The 21368-nt window shown below is 35.3% G+C and overlaps 1 protein-coding gene across 3 annotated transcripts in view; it reads right to left on the bottom strand.

Annotated features, from left to right (window-relative positions):
* The window catches only part of LOC119832176 (lethal(2) giant larvae protein), a 41737-nt gene that overhangs the window by 4738 nt on the left and 15631 nt on the right, over positions 1-21368 (bottom strand). For all 3 annotated transcript variants that reach the window (XM_038355789.1, XM_038355788.1, XM_038355790.1), the window contains exons 3-20: positions 11192-11369; positions 10664-10910; positions 10291-10478; positions 9711-9890; positions 9151-9239; positions 8647-8766; positions 8065-8227; positions 7298-7487; positions 5387-5504; positions 4620-4721; positions 4243-4347; positions 3057-3216; positions 2398-2537; positions 1829-1976; positions 1337-1437; positions 954-1058; positions 537-677; positions 8-168 (exon numbers count right to left, since the gene is read on the bottom strand). In XM_038355789.1, coding sequence (XP_038211717.1) covers positions 8-168; positions 537-677; positions 954-1058; positions 1337-1437; positions 1829-1976; positions 2398-2537; positions 3057-3216; positions 4243-4347; positions 4620-4721; positions 5387-5504; positions 7298-7487; positions 8065-8227; positions 8647-8766; positions 9151-9239; positions 9711-9890; positions 10291-10478; positions 10664-10910; positions 11192-11369 — 2636 coding nt within the window. The remainder of the gene's footprint in view (positions 1-7; positions 169-536; positions 678-953; positions 1059-1336; positions 1438-1828; positions 1977-2397; positions 2538-3056; positions 3217-4242; positions 4348-4619; positions 4722-5386; positions 5505-7297; positions 7488-8064; positions 8228-8646; positions 8767-9150; positions 9240-9710; positions 9891-10290; positions 10479-10663; positions 10911-11191; positions 11370-21368) is intronic.

Raw genomic sequence — 21368 nt, 5'->3', positions numbered from 1 at the left:
CACACACTTGATGTCCTCCTTGCGCACGGCCGCCGCGTTGAGCTGGCGGCGCAGGTCGGCGGCGAGCAGCAGGCAGTCGCCGAGGTTGGTGAGGCACAGCAGGCACCACTCGCGGTGCCGCTCGCCGCCGCTCGCGCACTCGAACCACGCGAACGCGGTGCGCCGCACCTGCGTATCGTACAACTCGCACTCTGATTATAATGTTCCCGCTGCTTAGGTTTTTAAACGAATCGAGAGGTGAATTTATTACTTTTCCTTTCCTTTTTTTCTTATATGCAAAAAATAAACTATTTGTACGGACCTCACTCTTCTCTTGTTATCTTTATAGAGTTTGGTTTTCATATAATTTTAATTTAAATTAACCAAATTAGACTAAATATTTAACCATCCGTAGGCGCGAACTTTCAAATAAAAAGAATCATTTAAATCGCTTCACGTAGTCGAAACTTCTGAGGTACCAAAGGCAAAAAATACAGTTGAATACGTGCTCCTCCTTTTTTATAAGTCGGTTGAAAATACAAGCAAAATGTTCTCACCCTAGCGCCCTCGTGTGCGGTAAGCTTGTACTTGTTGTGCGGCTTGAGCGAGGGCAGAGTGAACACCTTGAACTGCTCCTCCGACACGATCAACACGCGGTGAGTGCCGCCCTCCGGCAAGGGTGCCACGCCCCGTTCCACCTGGAGATAAACCTTTCATTACTATGTGTCGTATAATGTGTCTCAAAATTTCAAACACATACATAAATAATACTGCCTTACTCTTATCATTAAGGGGTATGAAACAGATGTTAGCCGATTCTCAGACCTAACCGATACGCACACAAAAATTCATGAGAATCGATCCAGCCGGTTTGGGGGAGTATAGTATTTAAGATTGTGACATGTAAAATAATAAAATAAACTTCTAATTCCAATAAAAATCCTGCTTGAAAAATAATAATAATAAAATCATACCTCTAAAGGATCCGGCAATGGTACAGACGCTCCATCGAGTACTGTGATACTTATTACGGGCGCCCTGTGCTTCAACTGTATTTCTTTCGCCAATTGGCAGGTGAGCTGTGAAAGAGTCCAATATTAATTATTGTAATAATGAAAATAAAATCACTCTAATAATGAGTTAAAGCGGAGTGGTCAACGTGAGCGAGAACGAAGTTAGTAAATGGAGTTTTTTTTCAATTTCTATTTTAAACCAAAAGAAATATGATTGCTGACGGATTATTAGTGGCCGAGTGATCAAGCATACGTAAGTCACTGGTTCAAAACGTAATGTCTACGTAACATCTTTGTAACTCAAGTTTAAGACGATAAAAAGTAATAATTTAAAAATAACTCACGGGCTCGTCTTTCCGTTTGTTAGCGCTGGGAACGTTGATCGTGAACGCATACACCGTGCCGTTGTTGGTTCCCGCCCAAAGCGTTGGGACGGAATGTTGTGCTGGAATTGAAATAGACTAATTTTAATAATGGTTCAATGCATAGACAAAATACGATTTGATAGAAAAAAATATTATCTTTAAAAACGATTCAAGTAAATTTTACTATCTTAAACATTTAACACTTTTTATACATCCACATTAAAAGGTGCACCACGATAGCGTCATTAATGTTTACTCAGATGAGAATTTTGTTTTTTAAATTAACAAACCTCTCGAACCCAAAAGTATCAAGTTAGTAAAATTGTATAAACAGCGAAATTTTCGTTTAAAAAAACCTTATTAAATTAATGATCAACACAACCAAAGATTAATAAGGTTATGTGTAATAAGTAATAATTGTATAAGATATAAATTTAACTATTGTTGGTACACAAATAAGGTAGTACTCACTGCTGATGAGGAAGGTCCTAGCGAAGTACAGACAGCGCACCATAGAGCCGAACGCGTCGTCCGTAGAGCGCGCCTCCACCGCGCGCTCTATGGGCTTCACCACTTCCGCCTCGTTTTCCGCTATCTTCTCTGCTACTTTCTTAGCGGGCTGTTGAATTATTTGTCTCTCTAATTGCGTTCTATACGTAACAAATGTCATATAGAATGACATATAACATAATAATTGACAAAAATAATAAATACTACTAAAATTAATAATTAATAATGGAATAAAGTTAGCACATAAATTTCTATCGAGTCAAAGTCATTAAACCGCAGCATACAGTAAGTGCAGCAAACCACGGCTCTGCGACACTGCGATAAGGGTCGTTAGACTTGTAGACCATTGGAGAATGTTAAACAAGACGTTTATTAACCATCCAAGGTATGATTTATGACTCATAATTATTGATAAGATAATGTTTTGCCGTTTGACATTGAGTAACAATTCAAACATATTTTTTCATTGACATTATGTGCAAAATTTTCGCGTGATCTCTACACATATAGTGCGATAGTGATAGTGTTACCTGTGTAGGTGAGGTGGGGCTGGCGGCCGTGGTCTGTCTTCTTTGCGAGCGACCCTTCCTGAGTCTTCTGAAAGATTCCCTCAGTGACTTCTTGAACGATTTCCTCCTGGAAATCGGCGTGTCACCGGCTCCAGAGTGATCTAATGAAGAGATCATGAGTTATAAAAAAGTTTGATAGTATGAGATTTTATTTGTGATGCTGTAAATGTAAGAACCCACGGGCAATAAGCAAGTATTTATATAGAAGACAACCCTTGTTCTGATGTAAAAGCTATATTATTGTAAAGTTTCAAGTCTATTCAATAATAGATAAATAATCACTTGAAAGACTAACAAACATCCATTTATCCATACTAACAAACTTCTGCGTTTATAACATAAGCAGGATGACCAGTAGAACAATAAGTGTATTATAATATTTTTTGCCACACATATACACTGCGCGCAGACACTATTTGCTATGCGTATAGTTAAATTATATTAAAAGAGCAACTACAGTGTTTCTTGCCGGCTCTTCTCTGTAGAAACTGCCTTCCGAACTGGTGGTAAATGTTATAACTGTCTAATATGACAATACAGTGCTTCTAAAAGAGGTCTAATTAAATGAATAAACGTTTGAGTTTGAGTTAGAGTTTGTATAGAGCGCGCCGTGCACTGACCGTGCGGGTTGAGCGTGCACTTGTGCAGCAGCGCGGCGGGCGCGAGCGCGTCGAGCAGCGCGAGCCCGTGCGCCGTGCCCGCGCACACCACGCCCCACTCCCAGTGCGCCGCCAGCGCCGTTATCGCGGCCGGCGGCGACACCTGCGCCACCGCGCTCGCCTGCGGGGACGAACGTGTATTTCATTAAAAAAAAAAAACATTTGTTATGTGCCTTCACAAATCATTATACTACTGAGTAGTATTAACGTTGTGAAGGACTAATGTCTGAAGTAGGTCGTAAAAAGACCTGTACAGATCACTAGCCCCCTCGCGGATAGCACTGCTAGTAAGAATAGGTATAAGATAAAAATAAAATATTAGTATAGTATTCATTTTAATTATTGATTACAATTGCAGTCGAATATACAATGAAAAATATTTAGGCGTGACTGAAAAAAAAAGTATATATATATATATATATACATATATATACATCAGGTACGATTTTTTCACCAGTATACTATGGTGGTGACTCTAATGGTAGAGAATCAATATTTCACGCAACAATTGATATTAATACCGACTCTATCTACTAAACTTTTTTTCATTCTCTTATTATAATTAATTATCTGTGCTTTTTTTTCATTTAATTTTTTGTTGTTGTGTATTGTTATTGTGTATTTGTGCGTGTTAAAATAAATTGCTCATTAGAAAGTACAATTTATCTCGGGACAGCACGATATTCACTTAATAACGGTTTCTCTCTTCTAACGCGTAACTCGATGTCTCTTTGGTGCAGAGTTCCGTACTAGCAATGATTACGTGCAGTAGCACAAGTAGACACTGAATATTTATATAATGTTTCCACTACACTAATTTTAACTTTACGTATAGACCGACTGACATGACTTAAATCAACTATTCTAATATATATATAATATACTATATAATAATCATTAAAAAAATGACTTTAGCCTATACAAATATTTAAATTTGAGACCAAAATCACTTAATGAAAAAAAAGTCATCTCGGAATCATCTCTGCTGTGCGCGGTTACAACCGACCGACCGACTGGAGGTATTATTTTGACATAGAGTTTTATATTGCAATATTGTAAAAGTATTTAATAGCTCATTACTTAATTCAAATAGCCAAATACTTATTGCTGTATATGTTAGCATGGAGAAAGGAAAAACGAAACTCACCTGATATCCTTGCGAGAAAGTTAGTGCTCCAGAGCGAAGAGTCAACTGGTCGTGTCCTTTCCACACGAAGCCGTCGCGATCCGACACTATGTTCACTGATATTGACTGAAAAATAAAACATATCGAAAATTAATAATTTGATTTTAAAAACATGATGATTATATTCCGATTACAAATATTGCATGTCGATTACATTTCTATGAAAACTGCATCAACATACACCTATTTATTATTAACAAAACTGATAATGTAATAACTTAAGTAGTGACAGAGTAAGGGTAATATTTTGCTCACCCTAATAGCTGTACGATGTTTGTATGATAACAATTATTGATTAGCTTTCAAAATATCTATGTAATGTCAGTTAGATAGGATACCTTAACTTCCGCAGTGGTGGGACAGTTTTTCAAGCTAGCAATGACGATGTGTCCCGCCGCGCCTCCGATAGTCAGCATTCCAGATAGCGGACAGAGAATTACCTATAAAGGAAAATAATATTTAATAATCTTATACCTTTAAACGAGCAATTCTTGTATATATATATATATATATAATTGGAATCTCGGAATCGGCTCCAACGATTTTCATGAAATTTAGTATACAGGGGGTTTCGGGGGCGATAAATCGATCTAGCTAGGAATTTTTTTTAGAAAATGTCATATTCGTGTTTTATTCGTGTTTTTTTTTCCTGACATCTATTGGTGAATAATAATACTATTTTGCTTCGTAGATAGCTGGACAACTGAAATAACACATAGGCACTTTTTATACCGATATTCCTACGGGATACGGTGACGCAGCACGCTTACGCGGTTTCAACCGCGGGTCACAGCTAGTGTTATTTTAAATTAGCAATAGTACGCATTTCTATAGCTTATGTATTATTCTGGTACATAAGACCCATCACAGATAGATTGATAGATACATCTCTCAAGACTTTATTCTTATATTGTCATTGATAATCACATTTTAGTTGGATATGATGTCTGTTATTTATCGTAATTAATAATATAAACTATCCCATCTTTTCAGTTGGATCAAACTGCACATGGTGCGCAAATACGATAAGGTTGAGTAGTTTGGGAGTTTATCGCGGACAATAATAACAATGTGCTACATAATTTTTAATATATTAATAACTTACTCGTTTAACAGCTAACCGAGGGTCGTCACTGTACGGGTCGAATGTGCCGACTCTTCTAAACGGCGGCCACTCTTCTTCATCGTTTTGACTGTCGTTGTTCTCACCGATTTCTTCGCCACTATAGAGCATATTTAACACTATTTAATATATTGTGTCGATTATTTTTGTGAAATTTAAAGAATCATTATCGATAGTATTCTCTTGTGTTTGATTTTACGCGAGCATTATACATTTAGAAATTAGACTCAGTCTCCCCATGACCACGCTCGCTGTAAAGTGTTCGAAACGTCGGGTTAATAATATAATGAATAAATCGCGTTTAAAATCCGTTAAAAAGTTATGAATTTCCAAATCATTATCGATTTTTGAAGCGATCTTAAGGTCAAAAACAGGGTTTAGATGTGTTAATATAAAACTCTACTAAACTCAAAGCATCATTTCACTAATTAAAATGTAGTAATAAATAAAACCAAGCATTGTGTAAAGCAAAATATAAGCTGGAGTGATATTCTTTTGAATAAATGTACAATTTAAAATTAATGCCGCTAAACATATGTTTTACCTTGCAGTCGATCTTTTCAGTCCACTTGAAGCAAGCGATAAAAAGCATAGTAATGTTAGCTGATTTTGATATAATTCAACAAGCAATAAGTTTATATGTATATGTTATGAGTGCAAATAATCGGACCTAGGAAGTAAATAATAATGTTTGTGATATTTGACTACATTAATATTATAAAAGATAATTGTTGGCCGATATTATATTGTTCTATGAGATAGGAATATAAAATATTTAAAGAAGATGTTAGTTAGTCAGTAGAAGAATGTTATAACAATATAAAATCAAACATATATTGTTATATGTGTACCATGCATTTAATTACATAATAAAAATATTGTTGTATTGTTTAAAAAATGTCTATGAATAAAAATTTACAGAAGCGCAGCGCAACTCGTTGCCAAATAAAACAATCTGGTCTTAAATAAATAAATCTTCGACCTTTATATTACCAGGCGTCATATATTTCCGGAAATGTTAATAATAAACAAAAGTATATATATATATATATATATATATATATATATATATATATATATATATATATATATATATATATATATATATATATATATATATATATATATATATATATATATGAAAAAAGGGGTTTATATATTATAAAAACGGTGTCGTTATCACTGGGGTCATTAAATTAGCGACATAACGTTGGGCTGATGAGATTAAATTAATATTACAGAACTATTGGAACTTAAATGAACGGCACCGTGTTATCTGTCTGTCTGTCTCTGTTTCTCTCGTCAAGCATATTCTACCTTAATATTATGTTACTAATTTATGCTGGTGAATGAAGTACCGAGCAGACAGAAAGTTCTCGTCTTTCTATTCGCACTATCATTCTCTATATGTTTCAACGTTGCGTTATAATATTATGGGTATTGTCTGTCCTGAACTTTACATGAGTAACGCTTCTATAAATTTTAATTAGAAAAATATTAAATGAATAATGACTAAAAATTAATTTTTTTTTTCCGAAGACAGTATTTCAAATACTTTTTTACTCAGATTTCATTTAGAAATCAAATTCATTTTTATAATCGGTTAATAAAAATTCAACAACAATATATTACATAAGTATGTACATAATTATTTAACTGAATAAGAATTCAGATAAATAATTATGTATGAAATAAAATAAACCAAAAATCTATAAATAATCCATACTTATATAATTAAAAGGAAAGATTCAATCGTTAATTTGTTATAATTTCTCTCAATATCCACTCTTTTTAAAACCACGAAGCTACTTCTTTCCCATCAACTCATTACGGGTTACATTTATCCCGTGTAAATCCGTGGTGAATGGGCTAGCAAGACACTAGCTCACTAACCTAAAGAGATGCGAAGTGGTGTATTTGTAGAGCGGCGTCATGACCACGGCGCTGACGTCCCAGAACCGAACGGAGCCGTCCTCGTGGCCGGTGAGCAGGATCTGCCGCTCGGCCGCGTCCGCGGACTCCACCTCGCCGCCGGATATGGGCCACGGGCTGTCGGAGTACACGTCCTCGATTTGTTTCTCGCCTGGAATAAATAATGATACATATGTTAATATATCAAAGTATATGGAATCTAGAATCAATTATTCTAGATTAGAATTAAAACATATCTTATAGAACACGATAATTTTAATAATATCTCCTCCTTTTCATACTCCTAATGTGTTAAGAAGTACTAGTAATGCTCAGGGTGAGGGTGCCTTTTTTTTTGGAGTTTATATATTGTAATTCGGTCAGAGACATATACAACAAATGAAAATTAACTAAAATCCGTTCAGTCATTTTTTTTTTTATTTTCCTGGTATTATTCTGTCTAATAATAACTCATTTAAAATATATACTTATGCACAATTATTATGGTGTCACAGCATAGGTTTATTTAACTGTACATTATTTATATATTTTGTTACTGTAATTCTGGCAAATAGAAATAATTTCACAGATTTACTTTTCATGATAATACATTATGCAATTTTTGCACTGATTGCTTGGAAGAAATTGCTATAGAGCAATAAAGTATTTTCATCCTATGTCACATTTTTTTTGTAAAAAATCCTATAAGTGCAATTAAGAATACACAAATGAATAAATAAACATCTCACCAGCAGCTACGATATTATCATAGACGGTATCGGCCACGTTATCAACGAGATACGCAGTGGTAACAGCGCTCGCGTGGATGGACACCAGGTACGGCAGTTTCAGCGGCCGCCATTTTGCGTCGCAGAGGTCTATCACCACCAACTCCTCTTCTACAAGGACCACCTGTAACAGCATACGTTTATCAATTAAATGGATTTTTATTTTGACATTTTTAAAAGTTGTATATCATGGTAATTTGTATGGAAAATTTTAATAACATGACCCATAACTCATATTTTATGATTACTTATAATCTCAATCTCCAGTTACTAACGTGCTTTAAAGCAATAATTTGTATAAATTAAGTACATACAAATTTTCCCTCAGAATACAGTAACACATAGGACACCATTCATAAATGTTATAAATAAAAATCAAATGTCCTAAATCTAAAGGCAAATTAAGTTGGTTCCCAGTCCCAACTATCCAGCGCGTATGCATAACACGATTTCGCTTGCATATAGATATGGAAAAGTTTGTCTATGCCTCTATGACGTCTACCATGTCTATGTACAGCCTTAGGTCTATGGGTGGTCACTCACCAGCGCGGCGGCGACCTGGTTGACGCTCTGCAGCTGCAGCGAGGCGGGGGTGAGCGGCCGCTCCTCCTGCAGCGGCGCGCCGTCCGGCGGCACCGGCGTCGTTGTGAAGAAGTCTATCACCTGGGTGGGTGGGGCGAATAATTGTGAATAAATCCATAAAATCCTTCATAATCCTTATAATTAAAAGATACTTATTCTTGTATAAATAAAAATCGATAACGAGGTTATAGAAAAATAACGTGTGAATTTTTCTGGCAGGCAGATTTTGACTTCCGATTCTAATGTGGTCCCAAATGACAACAATTTCGTATCAAACACAAATAGAATCACGCCAATCAGTTGAAATTCTAAGTCACAAAACTATGAAAAGAGAAAACAGTTGACTGAAACCTTCGTTTTTGGGAATATTGGTTAATAAATGTATGAATAACATCCATGGAATGCAGATCAATGTATTATCCACATAATAATATATATAAATGTGAAATATAATTAAACACTCACTCGACTTGTGAAATCGAAGGCGACATGTTTTTCACCCTGCTGCACTGTGACTGTGTATTTGTCGGAATAAGATGCTCGCGGCATGCCACCTGTTAATGTAATGAGATAATACATCCTTGAGTGAAATTTACAATTATCAGATTTATCTAAAACAACTATATATTACTATAATTCATAACATTTTTAATCCTATCCACACACAAAATTGTGAGAAAACAGGCATATCCAAGAATTAAAAAGTTCGTTGGTATGACACATCTGGCTATGGCCTTAGGAGACTTGTGTCCCAGTAGTGGGAATAAACATGGGCTGACGATAATCTTGTTGTGCTTAGGCTACTTGACTAATATATTTACAAGCTTTCGTTACAATAATAATATAAACAGGAAACATTGTATTTTTGTATCTTTATATTGTTTTCACACAAAAACCATGGCACCGATTTCAAAAAATTCTTTCAACATTAGAAAGCTGCAACTTAGGCTACTGAGTGACATAGGCTATATATGTACAACTGACGAAGCCGGAGCGAACAGTTAGTATGAAAAAAAGTTACATACCTGCATATATGGTAACCTCCTCGCCGTCCACGCTTGTCCTATTCAGTATCTTAGTAATCGCCTTGCAAGGGTAGGGTCCGTACGGGGTGACCGGCTCCTTCAGAGGTCTGTCCGACGCCGCGCCGGCCACTTCCCACGTCACGAACGAACCGTCGTTGTGGGAGGATGTGAAGTGTTCTCCTGGAATAATGTATATACAGGTTATGTTAGGCTATTTCCCCACTTAAAAAAAAAGAAAAAGGTCATGTTATGTTAGGTATGTTATAAAAATATGGGTATTTGGGTCTTATACAAGCAATTGGAAATAAAGGGGTTTAAGTAATAATTAATCAAGTGAAATCCTAAAGGATAAAATTGCAGGTGACCTATTCTTTGGGAAAGTCGTATGGTAAGTACAAATATAGACTTGTCTTTTGTGGAAACTTGTGCTTCAAAGAGTCTAGGAGAGTCTAGTTATTTAAGCTTGCCTTACTTTTCTAATTACAAATTCGTGCTATTGTGATTAAATCAGTTAAATTACTTGAGACAATATACTTTACACAATTCCCAAGACGATATTACGAAAATCTATATGCGATACCTTCATCATTCCAGCAAAGGCTTTCTAGCTGTTGATTGGACACAAACGTGTGTGTGGGCGTGGCCGACTGTCTGTCCCATAGCACTACGAGCCCGCGGTTGTAGCCAATCAGGATCCGAGTCGGCGCCTTTGGATGTTCGCATATTGACTCAACTGCTCCGGGGTTCACTTTGAAATCTTCTGGACAACTGGCAAGTGAAAGTTTGAAAAATTCAGAAAAGTTCACAGGTTGAATATAGTTTAGTTGCTAGTTCATTATTGTTTAAGGTGGTTAGTAAAGTTGCAATTGAAGTTACTGCCTTTTACAATCTTTGTATGCAAGACTATGTGTTATTTAAAAAAAAAAATATTGTTACGATCATAAAATACTCACTTTTGCATAACAACATCCTGATATATAACATCTTCGTTCATTGTGAATGTGTTCGCATCTAATGTGTATATATTCCCCCCCTCTGTACCGAGCAGGAGGTTCTTTCCAGAAGATTCCATACATAGCGCCGAAATTTTCTTGTTCTTGCCTTCGAATGCGTGGTTTTTGAGTTCCACCAGTGATTTTTCGTTTATCTCCCATAAATGGAGACTATTGTCATCACACAATGATATTAACCGCCCAGTGCCTGTAATTGCAACGAATTTAGATTTAAATATTGCTACATCATATACGCCCATGACATGTTAAGATTTAATTCATGGTCTATGTTACTTTTCAGCATTTAATTTATATAATAAGGTCAAGTAACAAATTTATCACAGTATCTACGAGAGGCATATGTACCTATCGCTTTAATAGTAAAATTTTAAATCTTCAAATTATGCAATTAGAGACATTCCTTCATGTTACAAAATACATCTTTCTATTGCAATAATTTTTAATTTTCCTGCCAACAATTGTTCTCACCGGGTATAAAATGTATCTGCGTAACCGCCGCGTCCGGGTTTGTGTGCTGACCGTACAACTCCACGCCGGGCCGGCCGTACACTTTGAGCGCGCCCGTCGCCGTGCCGATGGCCGACAGCCTGAGCAGCGGGTCCCAGGCCAGCGCGGACGCTCTGTGTGGGAAGCCGTGTTGCACTGTCTGCAAGGAGAATTTTATATAAATATTATAATGTCGCTTATACTATTCTATTCACAATTAAAATGGAGATGGGGCTGTAGAATCTACAGTAACATAGGTTATAGGCTAAAATAATTTATGATTACAAATAGTTTACTTATATTGATGGAATAACCTATTTTTGAAACATAAATAATTAGTTGCTGTCTATAAAGTAAGTAAAATTCGCTAAAAAATAACCGCTCATTCCGAATTTCGATTAACGAAACAAAAACAAAAATTCTCAATGTGTGAATCACAAAGAACCACCCCTTTCAATATCTGATAACATTCGCTCATACCACACTTCGCAACTAGAAAATTAATTCAAATGAATAAATATGTAGTTATTTACATCAATACTAACTGATAATTAATAGTAATATTGGAGTGATTCAATGAATATACATTGAGGCTTGTTTGCTAATTCGATACTTGTAAAGCAATACACGAAGTAGATGGCCACCTATATACCTATTTATATATAACTACCTATGACTCAAGCATATCTTACGTTGTACCACATGAGAATTACAATCAAACCCTCTATATGGGTATAACACTTTTCGACCATTGTTGTCTGCAGTATATTCACGTAATTACATCTTGTGAATAAAATCGTACTTTTTTTTAGCTATACGTAATAGATTGCCAATGGGGCAATAACACTTCTTTTAATAAAGTTAGTGATATAACTATTTTGCTAAATCTTACTAATATTATAAACGCGTAAGTTTGTCAGAATCTATGATTGTTTTCTAATATTTCATACAAAAACCATTTGTTAGGATCTATATTGTCTGTATTAATAAATAGATTACATTTTTGTCGGGTACCGCATATTAGGGAAGCCGCAGGTTTGCGATATGAATTTGATCAAGGCTCAAATATCATTTGATGGATTGCGTTGTATAAGACATAAACAGGTTCCTACATCTAATCATTAAATGTTACTATGAAAGCAATAATTTATCTGACAGTTACAAATGAGTAATAAAACAGAACGTCATCGTTTCTGGACATCTATTAGCACGCACAGTGTAAATAGACTATTAACAAAGTCAGCGGCGGACGAGTTATATAAATATTTACAGTTATTGTTTTTTTTAACAAATACTGCAGTTGTGAGAGCCTCAGAATCTTGTGACCTAGGTAACAATAATATTTTTTACTTCTATGAAATTATATCTCACAAAAGTAACAGCTTTGACCAGCTTTCAGAAAACTATTTCATCATCCGCTAAATATATTTTAAATTAAGAACAATGATAAAGAAATGGGATTGAAAAACAAAAAACATTAAAATGTAATCTAGACACCTAATTGTCTCCGCGTTGAGCGAGTTATTGTGCAGACAAAACCAATTACTAACATTAAGTGGTTACTAACCACTTGGACACTCGCCAGGAATTACGGATTTTCGTTATAAATGCACTTTCGCTTCCACCCATGAATGCATTCTTCAACTAACCGACTTCCATCTATATGTTTTTTAGTTATCTATATGTTTCACAGTATTACCTTTCGCCACAATATTACTTACTTACTCTTAGATAGATAGTGATATTTAAATTTAACAAAGCAGTAACAAATATCAAGATCTGGCAAAGTGTTTGAGAGTGAGCAGTAGTGGCTCGTGTTGTAAATAGATTTTTCAATATATCTGCCCACTAACCACTTCACCACTGCTTAAATGGTAAAAAAAAAACAGTGAGGTTTTTTTTATTACACCTACCTACATGTCCAATAATCAAAATAATTGGAGGTCTATGCATTTGCAGTGGGAATAAATATGGGCTGATGATGATAATTCAAGCATTATTTTTCTTATTCTTATAGAAGAAATGAATCAACGCTAAGCCTGCAAACCCATATGTACCTACTTCAAGCAAAATCAAACTAACTGTATCGAACATAACAAAACGTCCTTCGCAACGTCAGCAAAAACAGCTCTTCAATACTACAATGAAAGTGTTATGTCATCCCATAGCTAAGTAGAACGAACATAACCGCCGTGGGAATGCACGTATGTGCTCTTTTGTCTGTGACGTTACGTGACGTCTCCGAGGCATTCTGGGAATCTAATGTAGGTACCTTCTCGCTTGTATGTACAACATGGTCGAGCGAGATCGGTGTTTTTTGTACGGAAATCTATACGTATAAGTGGTCAAAATGAAGCGATTTCCCGCGTACTTTGCACATCTTATTGGGCTTACTAAAATGTACTGGCTAACCCTTGAATGAGCTTCTCAACACTAAAATTCGACCATAGTTCCTGGCATTAACACGTAAAAAAAATCAGTTATTATAGTACAGATAACAGTGGCAAAGGAATGCAAACCGTAGCGCAGGCAACTTGCAATCCAGACTCTCAGGTTCATAAACGTCACATTTATAAAAGAAAAAAAAATCAAACATGTACCTCACCATTATTTACTCAATACTCAATACCGATATATGTAATTATCTCAATTCTAAATTCCCGCAATACTCGGCCGTACGTTAAACCCATGTGTAACAATAAGTGAATGTTAACGAGCCTTCTTTATCATAATTTCAAATGACCATACCTTTCCACACTAATTGTCTCATTCGGTAGGAGACATATTTCTTCAAAGACTGACGAAAGTATACCGGATGGAATGACTTCATTTCATCTGACCGATACTTCTACGAGATATGCTTTACATATTTCATCTATACTAATATTATACAGAAGCGAAGTTCAAAAAATTCTTTTACCTTTCGATATATACGTGAACCCTGAGTGTGAGTATAAGGCTATCACTATCACTACATGGTATAAAACAAAGTCTCTTCACGCGTCCCTATGTATGTATGTATTATTACCTATGTATGAAAAAAGCGGTTAATGATATTATAATACAAAAAGCTCGTGTATTATACCACGGGCAAAGCCGGGGCGGACCGTTAGTTACTTATATTTTTCGTTTCACATCAACTTAATTTACCATCCTAAGCTTTTGACAGCAAATAAATACCTATGCATTGTTTTAAAAAGTTAGAAATGAGAAATACCTATAAAATAGTTATATGGCGCAGCACACTTCGAAACAGTGGGTCGCTATTAGCTTCTAATTTATTCTTTTGTAATCCATTGTTACATACCAAAACTACTTTCACGATAGAGCCAACTAAACATACGTTATTAAGGTACATCGCAATCAAAATACACTTAACTCGTGTATATGTATCTATGTCGAGTTATGTAAGATACTTTATACTGTAGAATAAGATTTGTTTTCTGAATATTCTTAAAAAAAGGAATGCAAAAAGTTTGCAACACCATTGACCATGAACATTCCACAAAGAAAATATAACCAAAAAAATCGGTAAACCGTTATTTCATCCAAAGAAACGTCCAAACGATTTCGGTACCAATATAAAAAATTAGTTCACGCATTTACGGTTCAAATTCGCATGCATTTGTTGTATAAACAATTTTAAATGAATGAAAACTACAATACCACCATTACTCTTTCTACTCACAGCGCTGATCGTAAAATCTACTGTAAAAATAATTAATGACCTTACCGCAAATCTTAAACAACAATGTGTAGTGTTTACTGTAGTTAATCGAATTAATTTAGTGAAAAATAAACTTACACAATTCCTGCGTTACGAAACGCAATAAATCTATAAATATAACAATTCCCACATACATCAAAATACATCTAGCTATATTCTTCTCACAGTAATAGAAAAAATATATGAAAATCGCTTTAAAAACACTTTTTCACTAAGACCACATCCAATGAGACATTAGCACGTACACCGTCTCAAACAAAAAACTTCTTACCATATTATTGTAGCTTCCAAAAACGGATACAGTTTATCGAGATTTGTACGAAATTGAGTTACATCTTAGTGGTCTAGTAACAAACAAGGTCTATAAAGAACTGGCCCGGTAACTTTTTTCGGTCTACTTCGGACACCTTTATTATGATGGACTTATAATTAAAACATATACTTTGATGATTTAGATTGGCGTGCGAGTTTCACCTGGTAATATTATTAACGTAAAACATTACAGTGACTGGAAAAGCTGACTCTAAACATAGATTAAAAACACGAAATAGAAAATTTAATTTATTAAATAGTTTTAATTAATTACGGTGTATATTTATTATATTAACGTGTCCGTTTTATGAATATGATACAGTTGCTATTGATTTAAACTAGTCTATTACTTTTACTTATAACAATAAACATAGGGCTTAGTGTTCTTTTGTATACAACGAGGATTTACAATCAATCCACACTATAACATTATTAATCGGTTCATAATCCGTAGTTGATCAGCGCGTTGGAATTATGTTCTGAACACTCATATGAGGCCTCTGTCCCAACCATTGATATCCAACATGGTCCCTGAAGTTCCCACATATACTTGCAGAGCAAATAAAATACGACAGGTGCTAGCTAATCTGTGATTTATTTCCACTGTCACGAAAACAAATTCACACGAGCCCTGCGTCAACAACATAAAACATAATGAGATAAATGCAAATAAATAATCACGCACATACATATTCATCGCACCGCGGAATTAAATCAATGCTTACCGTCAATTATATTATGTTTACGACGCGTCATCCGGGCACTATTAGCCAGTGATTTAATTATAAAATACGTGTCATGTTTAGCATGAATAAGTGGCAATAACCGTAGCGGTGGCTATTTGTTGTTAGCCAATGTTTAATCCCAAATGTGGAATAAATACGTATCAATTCATTATGACGATGAGTTTATGAATTGTTATTGCAACCTAATGTGTGATTTAAATACTGGTATATGTTTTGTTACGCCTTATATAAAGACATTTGATGTACTTCATCTGCCATCCTCTTTTGATTCTTGGACAGACCAGCTCGAGCAGTGACTAATGTGCAGATAAATTAAAAAATCAATTTACTTCTTTACATCTCGTCTGGTAGAAAATAGAAAATTCGAGGATTCGATATCCTCGATACTTTAACCTCGATACGAATCCGACGTCGCCACGACCAAACCAATTTAATAAAAATTATTTTAGATCTGTTTGTTCTTTAATCTATTTTTGTTAATTAAGCTCTTTTTAAGCCAATGAGACATCTATTTAAATTCAAGTTGTCATTAATAAAAGAGTAATGAAACAGTCCCTATTATTGCCCTGCATTTTGCAATAACTCCCTCTAAAAAAAACATTAAATCCACAACTACATATTATTCAAATTTCAAACGCGTGTTCCATTCCCCCGAGGGAGAACGGAATTCGATAGCATCGCTGTGACCTCACTGGCCGCAAATATACCCAGCGACGAACATCAGAACCAGTTCACCTATCACGATTACATCATTTAATAGTGCCCATTATAATAGCGAATTCTCGTAAATTGCAGCGCTCCGTCGCCCACGGCGCACATGATGTCACTGCGTTACAAGTGGACTGCTACACTTTCGTTGCCAGATGACATCACAATATTATGCTAACAATTGTCCGGTTATTGCGAGGAATTACTCTTGTTTGATTCGTTTATTGCTCAACGTGTAGGCTCCTCAAGGTCACGCGAGACGGCTATTTGTGGTTGACGTTTCCGAATATTGCCTTTCCTCATTTAAAATGTTTCAATGACGAATATTTTTTTACAAAAAACGAAACCGCCTTCAACGGTTAATGGAACCCCACGGAAAAAACTCATCCAAATCGATTCAACTTCGAATTATTTTATTAAAGCAATATAGCAATAGCAATCATCATGAATACATTTATAACATCAAAAGATAAACTCCAATGAAAAATAAAAGTAAACAAGGATTGCTTTCATTTCGTCGGCTCGTTTTCCGTCCCAACATTTTTATACGAAATACGAGACCAATCAGGGGAGTTATGGGGCTTCAAAGGTTTTTGAACACGCGTTACATTTTTTTGTTTATTATTACCTATTAAGATACTTAAATTAGGTATATGAAAGGTTTAAAAATTTAAGATTTTTGTTAGCTAGATATCGAATCATCCTTCACGTATATATTTTATATATTTTTTGCTTGTAATTTATATATTAAAACGGTCTATTCTATAAACTATTTGTACCATGATAAACCCTTATTAGCTTTTCCATAAAGAACGCAATTATATCTACTAGTCTTCAAATGTCATAAAAAAAATTACAATCTTCACATGTTCTTAATTCCTCAGCGTCATGTAATGGGTTTATCCCATTAAGTTTGAATATCAAAATAGGTTTTAACGCAACGTGTATAGATTTATACTTTGCAGCGACACAATTAATTATGAACTCCTCATAAAGCTCGAATAAGACTTCAAAATATCTAATCTTCTCATGTAGATGTAAGTAGGTATAACACATCTGTGTTTTCTGTTACATATAGCCTCATTATGCGACTTATTTAAGTAATATTCAATTATTTTTACCAAAAAACTAAATCGCCTATAAATGCCAGATCTAGACCTTATTAGGACCACACCTTATCTGTAGAGGGTACCAGCTATCACATAAATTAATATAAATCATCGTACGCCTAGCCGAAACATCTGAAGTAACAAACACAAAAAATATCAAATTGTCAAGTTGAGAACCTCCTCCTTCTTTCGAAGTCGATTCCGCCGGTTCAATTGAATGAAAATTGTATTATATGAGATGAAGAACACTCATATATGCCCCATTGGTGCCGCGAAGATTGTACATGTCCAAAATTTTAAATTTATTGTAATTCCTTATTAGAGTAGTTTATATGAAATACGCATAGACCTCATAAACCTTTCGGTAATCAATTTCACGTAGAGCACACTCATATGCCCATTCGGAGTCACCTCCACGCGCGAGGTGTGACAGGGCTTCCTGCGCCACTTCCGGCCGACCAGTCCATTGTGATCTGGCTGCGCTTGTGTGCGCATCGGACGTGATAAAGCGTTGATGCGATACTGATTCGAGATTGGAGGTTTGATTTCGATGTGCGAATTTATTGCTAATCTGTGGTGTGTATGTAATACTTATGGTTTTCTTAAAAAGTTATCCCATGATTCTTTTTTTTTTTGTTTACCAATTTGAAACATTTGCAATAGAAAAATTACGACACTTTTTATTAAAAATGTATTTCTGTTTGGCTGTTTTTTAAGAACCAGTGAAAGTTAATACACATTTATGTATGTATGAAAATCGGTTAAGTCAACCAAAAAATTGGTCATCCATGCAATATATGACCGTGCCGACTGTTGCTTCGTCTCAATTTTTTATTATTTGTCGTTATAGTGGCAACTATCGTATAACTATCGAGGTTCATGATATAGGCTGCTGCGTACAAACAGACACAGACATGCTTATACACGGCGGACGGCGAAAAATCCCACGGTACCTATCATTGGCGCCAATACTTATCCTCTAATGTGTCTAAGGAGACCAGCACAGCACACACATAATCCGAACCTTATACGGCGACCAATTGCAGCAATTTCCTCCTGGTTATAGACACAACAGCGATCAGATTGTATTCACTATTTATAGTACATTGCCGTTGTGTGACTCACTCATAACTGGCCATTACATAAAAAGCAGCAATGTAAGCAATAAATCAAACTAGGTAGGAAATTACACTGCATTTGCATTAGGTATAGCCAATCTGGCGCCGGCTATTTGTAATTGTGTGAAGGCATTGAGCAGTTGATTGAGATATTCTATTGCTTCGGAAAAAATGATGATGAGATAAACGGTTGGGAATAATTGTTGAGAATGACAGAATTCAATGTAGTTTTATGTGGAAAATTTCAACGGATTAGTTTAAAGTTTCCTTTTTTATTTCAAAATATAATTCCTAACTAAGAGACAATACTATCTAATTTTAAATATCTCAGCTCAAAACCAAATTTAATCTTCGCGTCCCGTTATATTTTTAAAAGTCTGCCTGCCTGTCTCCTGCTTGATAAGGTCTGGAGTACACAATAATAATACCTTTTATTTGAGACTTTTTTATTCGAGTATACTTATAGGTTTCGTCAAAATCAAAAGCAGGAAAAAACGTGTCTCTTTGCGTATATTTACTATGCTTATATATAGATGTTGACTAATGATCCGGCACCAATTAAGTAAACGATTTAATGTTGTATAAAAACTAATAAACCGGTAATATCACCGTGAGAACATTGCTGAGGGACCCTATTATGGTGGCGACGCTGGATGACAACACTATTTATAAAATAAAACTAGCTTTAGCGCGCGACTTGGCTGCGCGTAATTTCGCTAAAAAAAGTTGAGCTATCAATCATCCGTATGTAATGATATCTACACTTTTAAGTCTCATGGTGGATATTGGATTATATTTTTATAAATTTTTACGTAACATTTTAAAGTTTTAATGAATAATTTTACAAGATTCTACCTTAAGGCATTACATTAGTAATCTAAAAGAGACAATCGATCGTATTCTACTTCCTCGGAAAATCATTTCATTCGTAAATACCTAAATAACAAGATAAAACTGGAACCACATAAACACGCACACCTTTATAGGCTCCGTGTCCATCAACACGTATCATTCAATCACTTATCACATAATCACTTCAGTTTGTTTACCCTGATTCCTACTCTAGATAGCATACGATATACGTACAGGAATACTGAAAGATTTATATGGAAATGTGGGAGTCGAGTACGATTCGGCACGAATTAGGCCCACAGACGATCGGCGAGAAATAATGGCGTGAAAATGTTATTGTGTTTCGTTGGGCGATCTTGGCTTTCTAGTCCATTCCTTTATCACCGTCGAAGATCCTTTCCTCATCCTTTATCCCAAAAAAAGTGGGTAACACCTTTGCACAGCGCTCACCATCAGGCGAACCACCAACCCAGTTTCCCACTATTACATAGAAAACTGTAATACTACGATAGCTTGAGTTTTTGCCAGTTTCTACAAACTTCACTGTCAATAGGAACCCCATTAATCATAAATCAAGTTCATGATTCATCCACTTGAAATAATTAGCATGCTTAACAACCAGTTTTTATATACATCGATGGGTAGAAAGGAAAAATATAAGTAAATGCTCGATTGTTTATTTTAAAATTGTCAATGTACGAGGCTTAGTAATAAACGTCATAGATACGTTCGTAAATAGTGCGAGGCACGCGCCCGATTGTGAAGGCATGCGCATGAGTCACAATGCCGGTTAAATACCATTTTGGCATGTTCTTTTCGTATAATGAACTTGACAGACGGTTTCACTTAATTGTAAGTAAATTACTACAACCATCCTACACTGTATTGATGTTTCGTTGCAAATGCAAATAATACTGATTTGGTATCTCGATGTATACATTTTAAGGGATTAATATTTATTCATGTTTTATTAACTCTTCAATAGATCTATAATTAATAACCTTAGGTATTACGACTAACAACAAACAAAAACAGTATAGTGTATTGGGCGGCCTTATTTCAACTCAATAAAGTTCGAGAAAAAGCATAAAGAAGAAAGTCATAAAACATAAGTTTCATAAATACACAGTACATGAGTGTTTGACAATTGTTTCAGAAGTATTCCAGCCTACCAGCCTTTAAGATTAGGGAAACTTTTAAATGTATTTATACTGATAAAAATCTATTTAGCATTGTTCATTTTATTAGACAAATAATGAATTAACGTATTATAATTAAACAATAACAATCAATGAAATGTAAATGAACCCACAAAAACTGTAAACACGTGCAACAATCCAACTGCAACTCAAGCGAGAAAAACAATGGAATGTTTGAGGCCGTCCCCAGAAGGCGGAGTACCGTTAGATCCAACCTACATCTCATCATACCGAATCACAACGTGAACATAATCCCTGGCAATCTTCAAGTTCATACCGCGTTTCGCAACTCACGTCATTGTCCATCAGACGAACCGCCAGCTCGTTTGCCTGCTTAGCTATAAAAAAAAAATCAAAATCGTTTGACATGGAATGCCGTTCACATTCC

The sequence above is a fragment of the Zerene cesonia genome, chromosome 15 (genome assembly GCF_012273895.1).
Source record: "Zerene cesonia ecotype Mississippi chromosome 15, Zerene_cesonia_1.1, whole genome shotgun sequence".
Lineage (NCBI taxonomy): Eukaryota > Metazoa > Arthropoda > Insecta > Lepidoptera > Pieridae > Zerene > Zerene cesonia.
The sequence above is the reverse complement of the archived record's forward strand: the minus strand, read 5'-3'. Positions and strand labels throughout refer to the sequence as shown.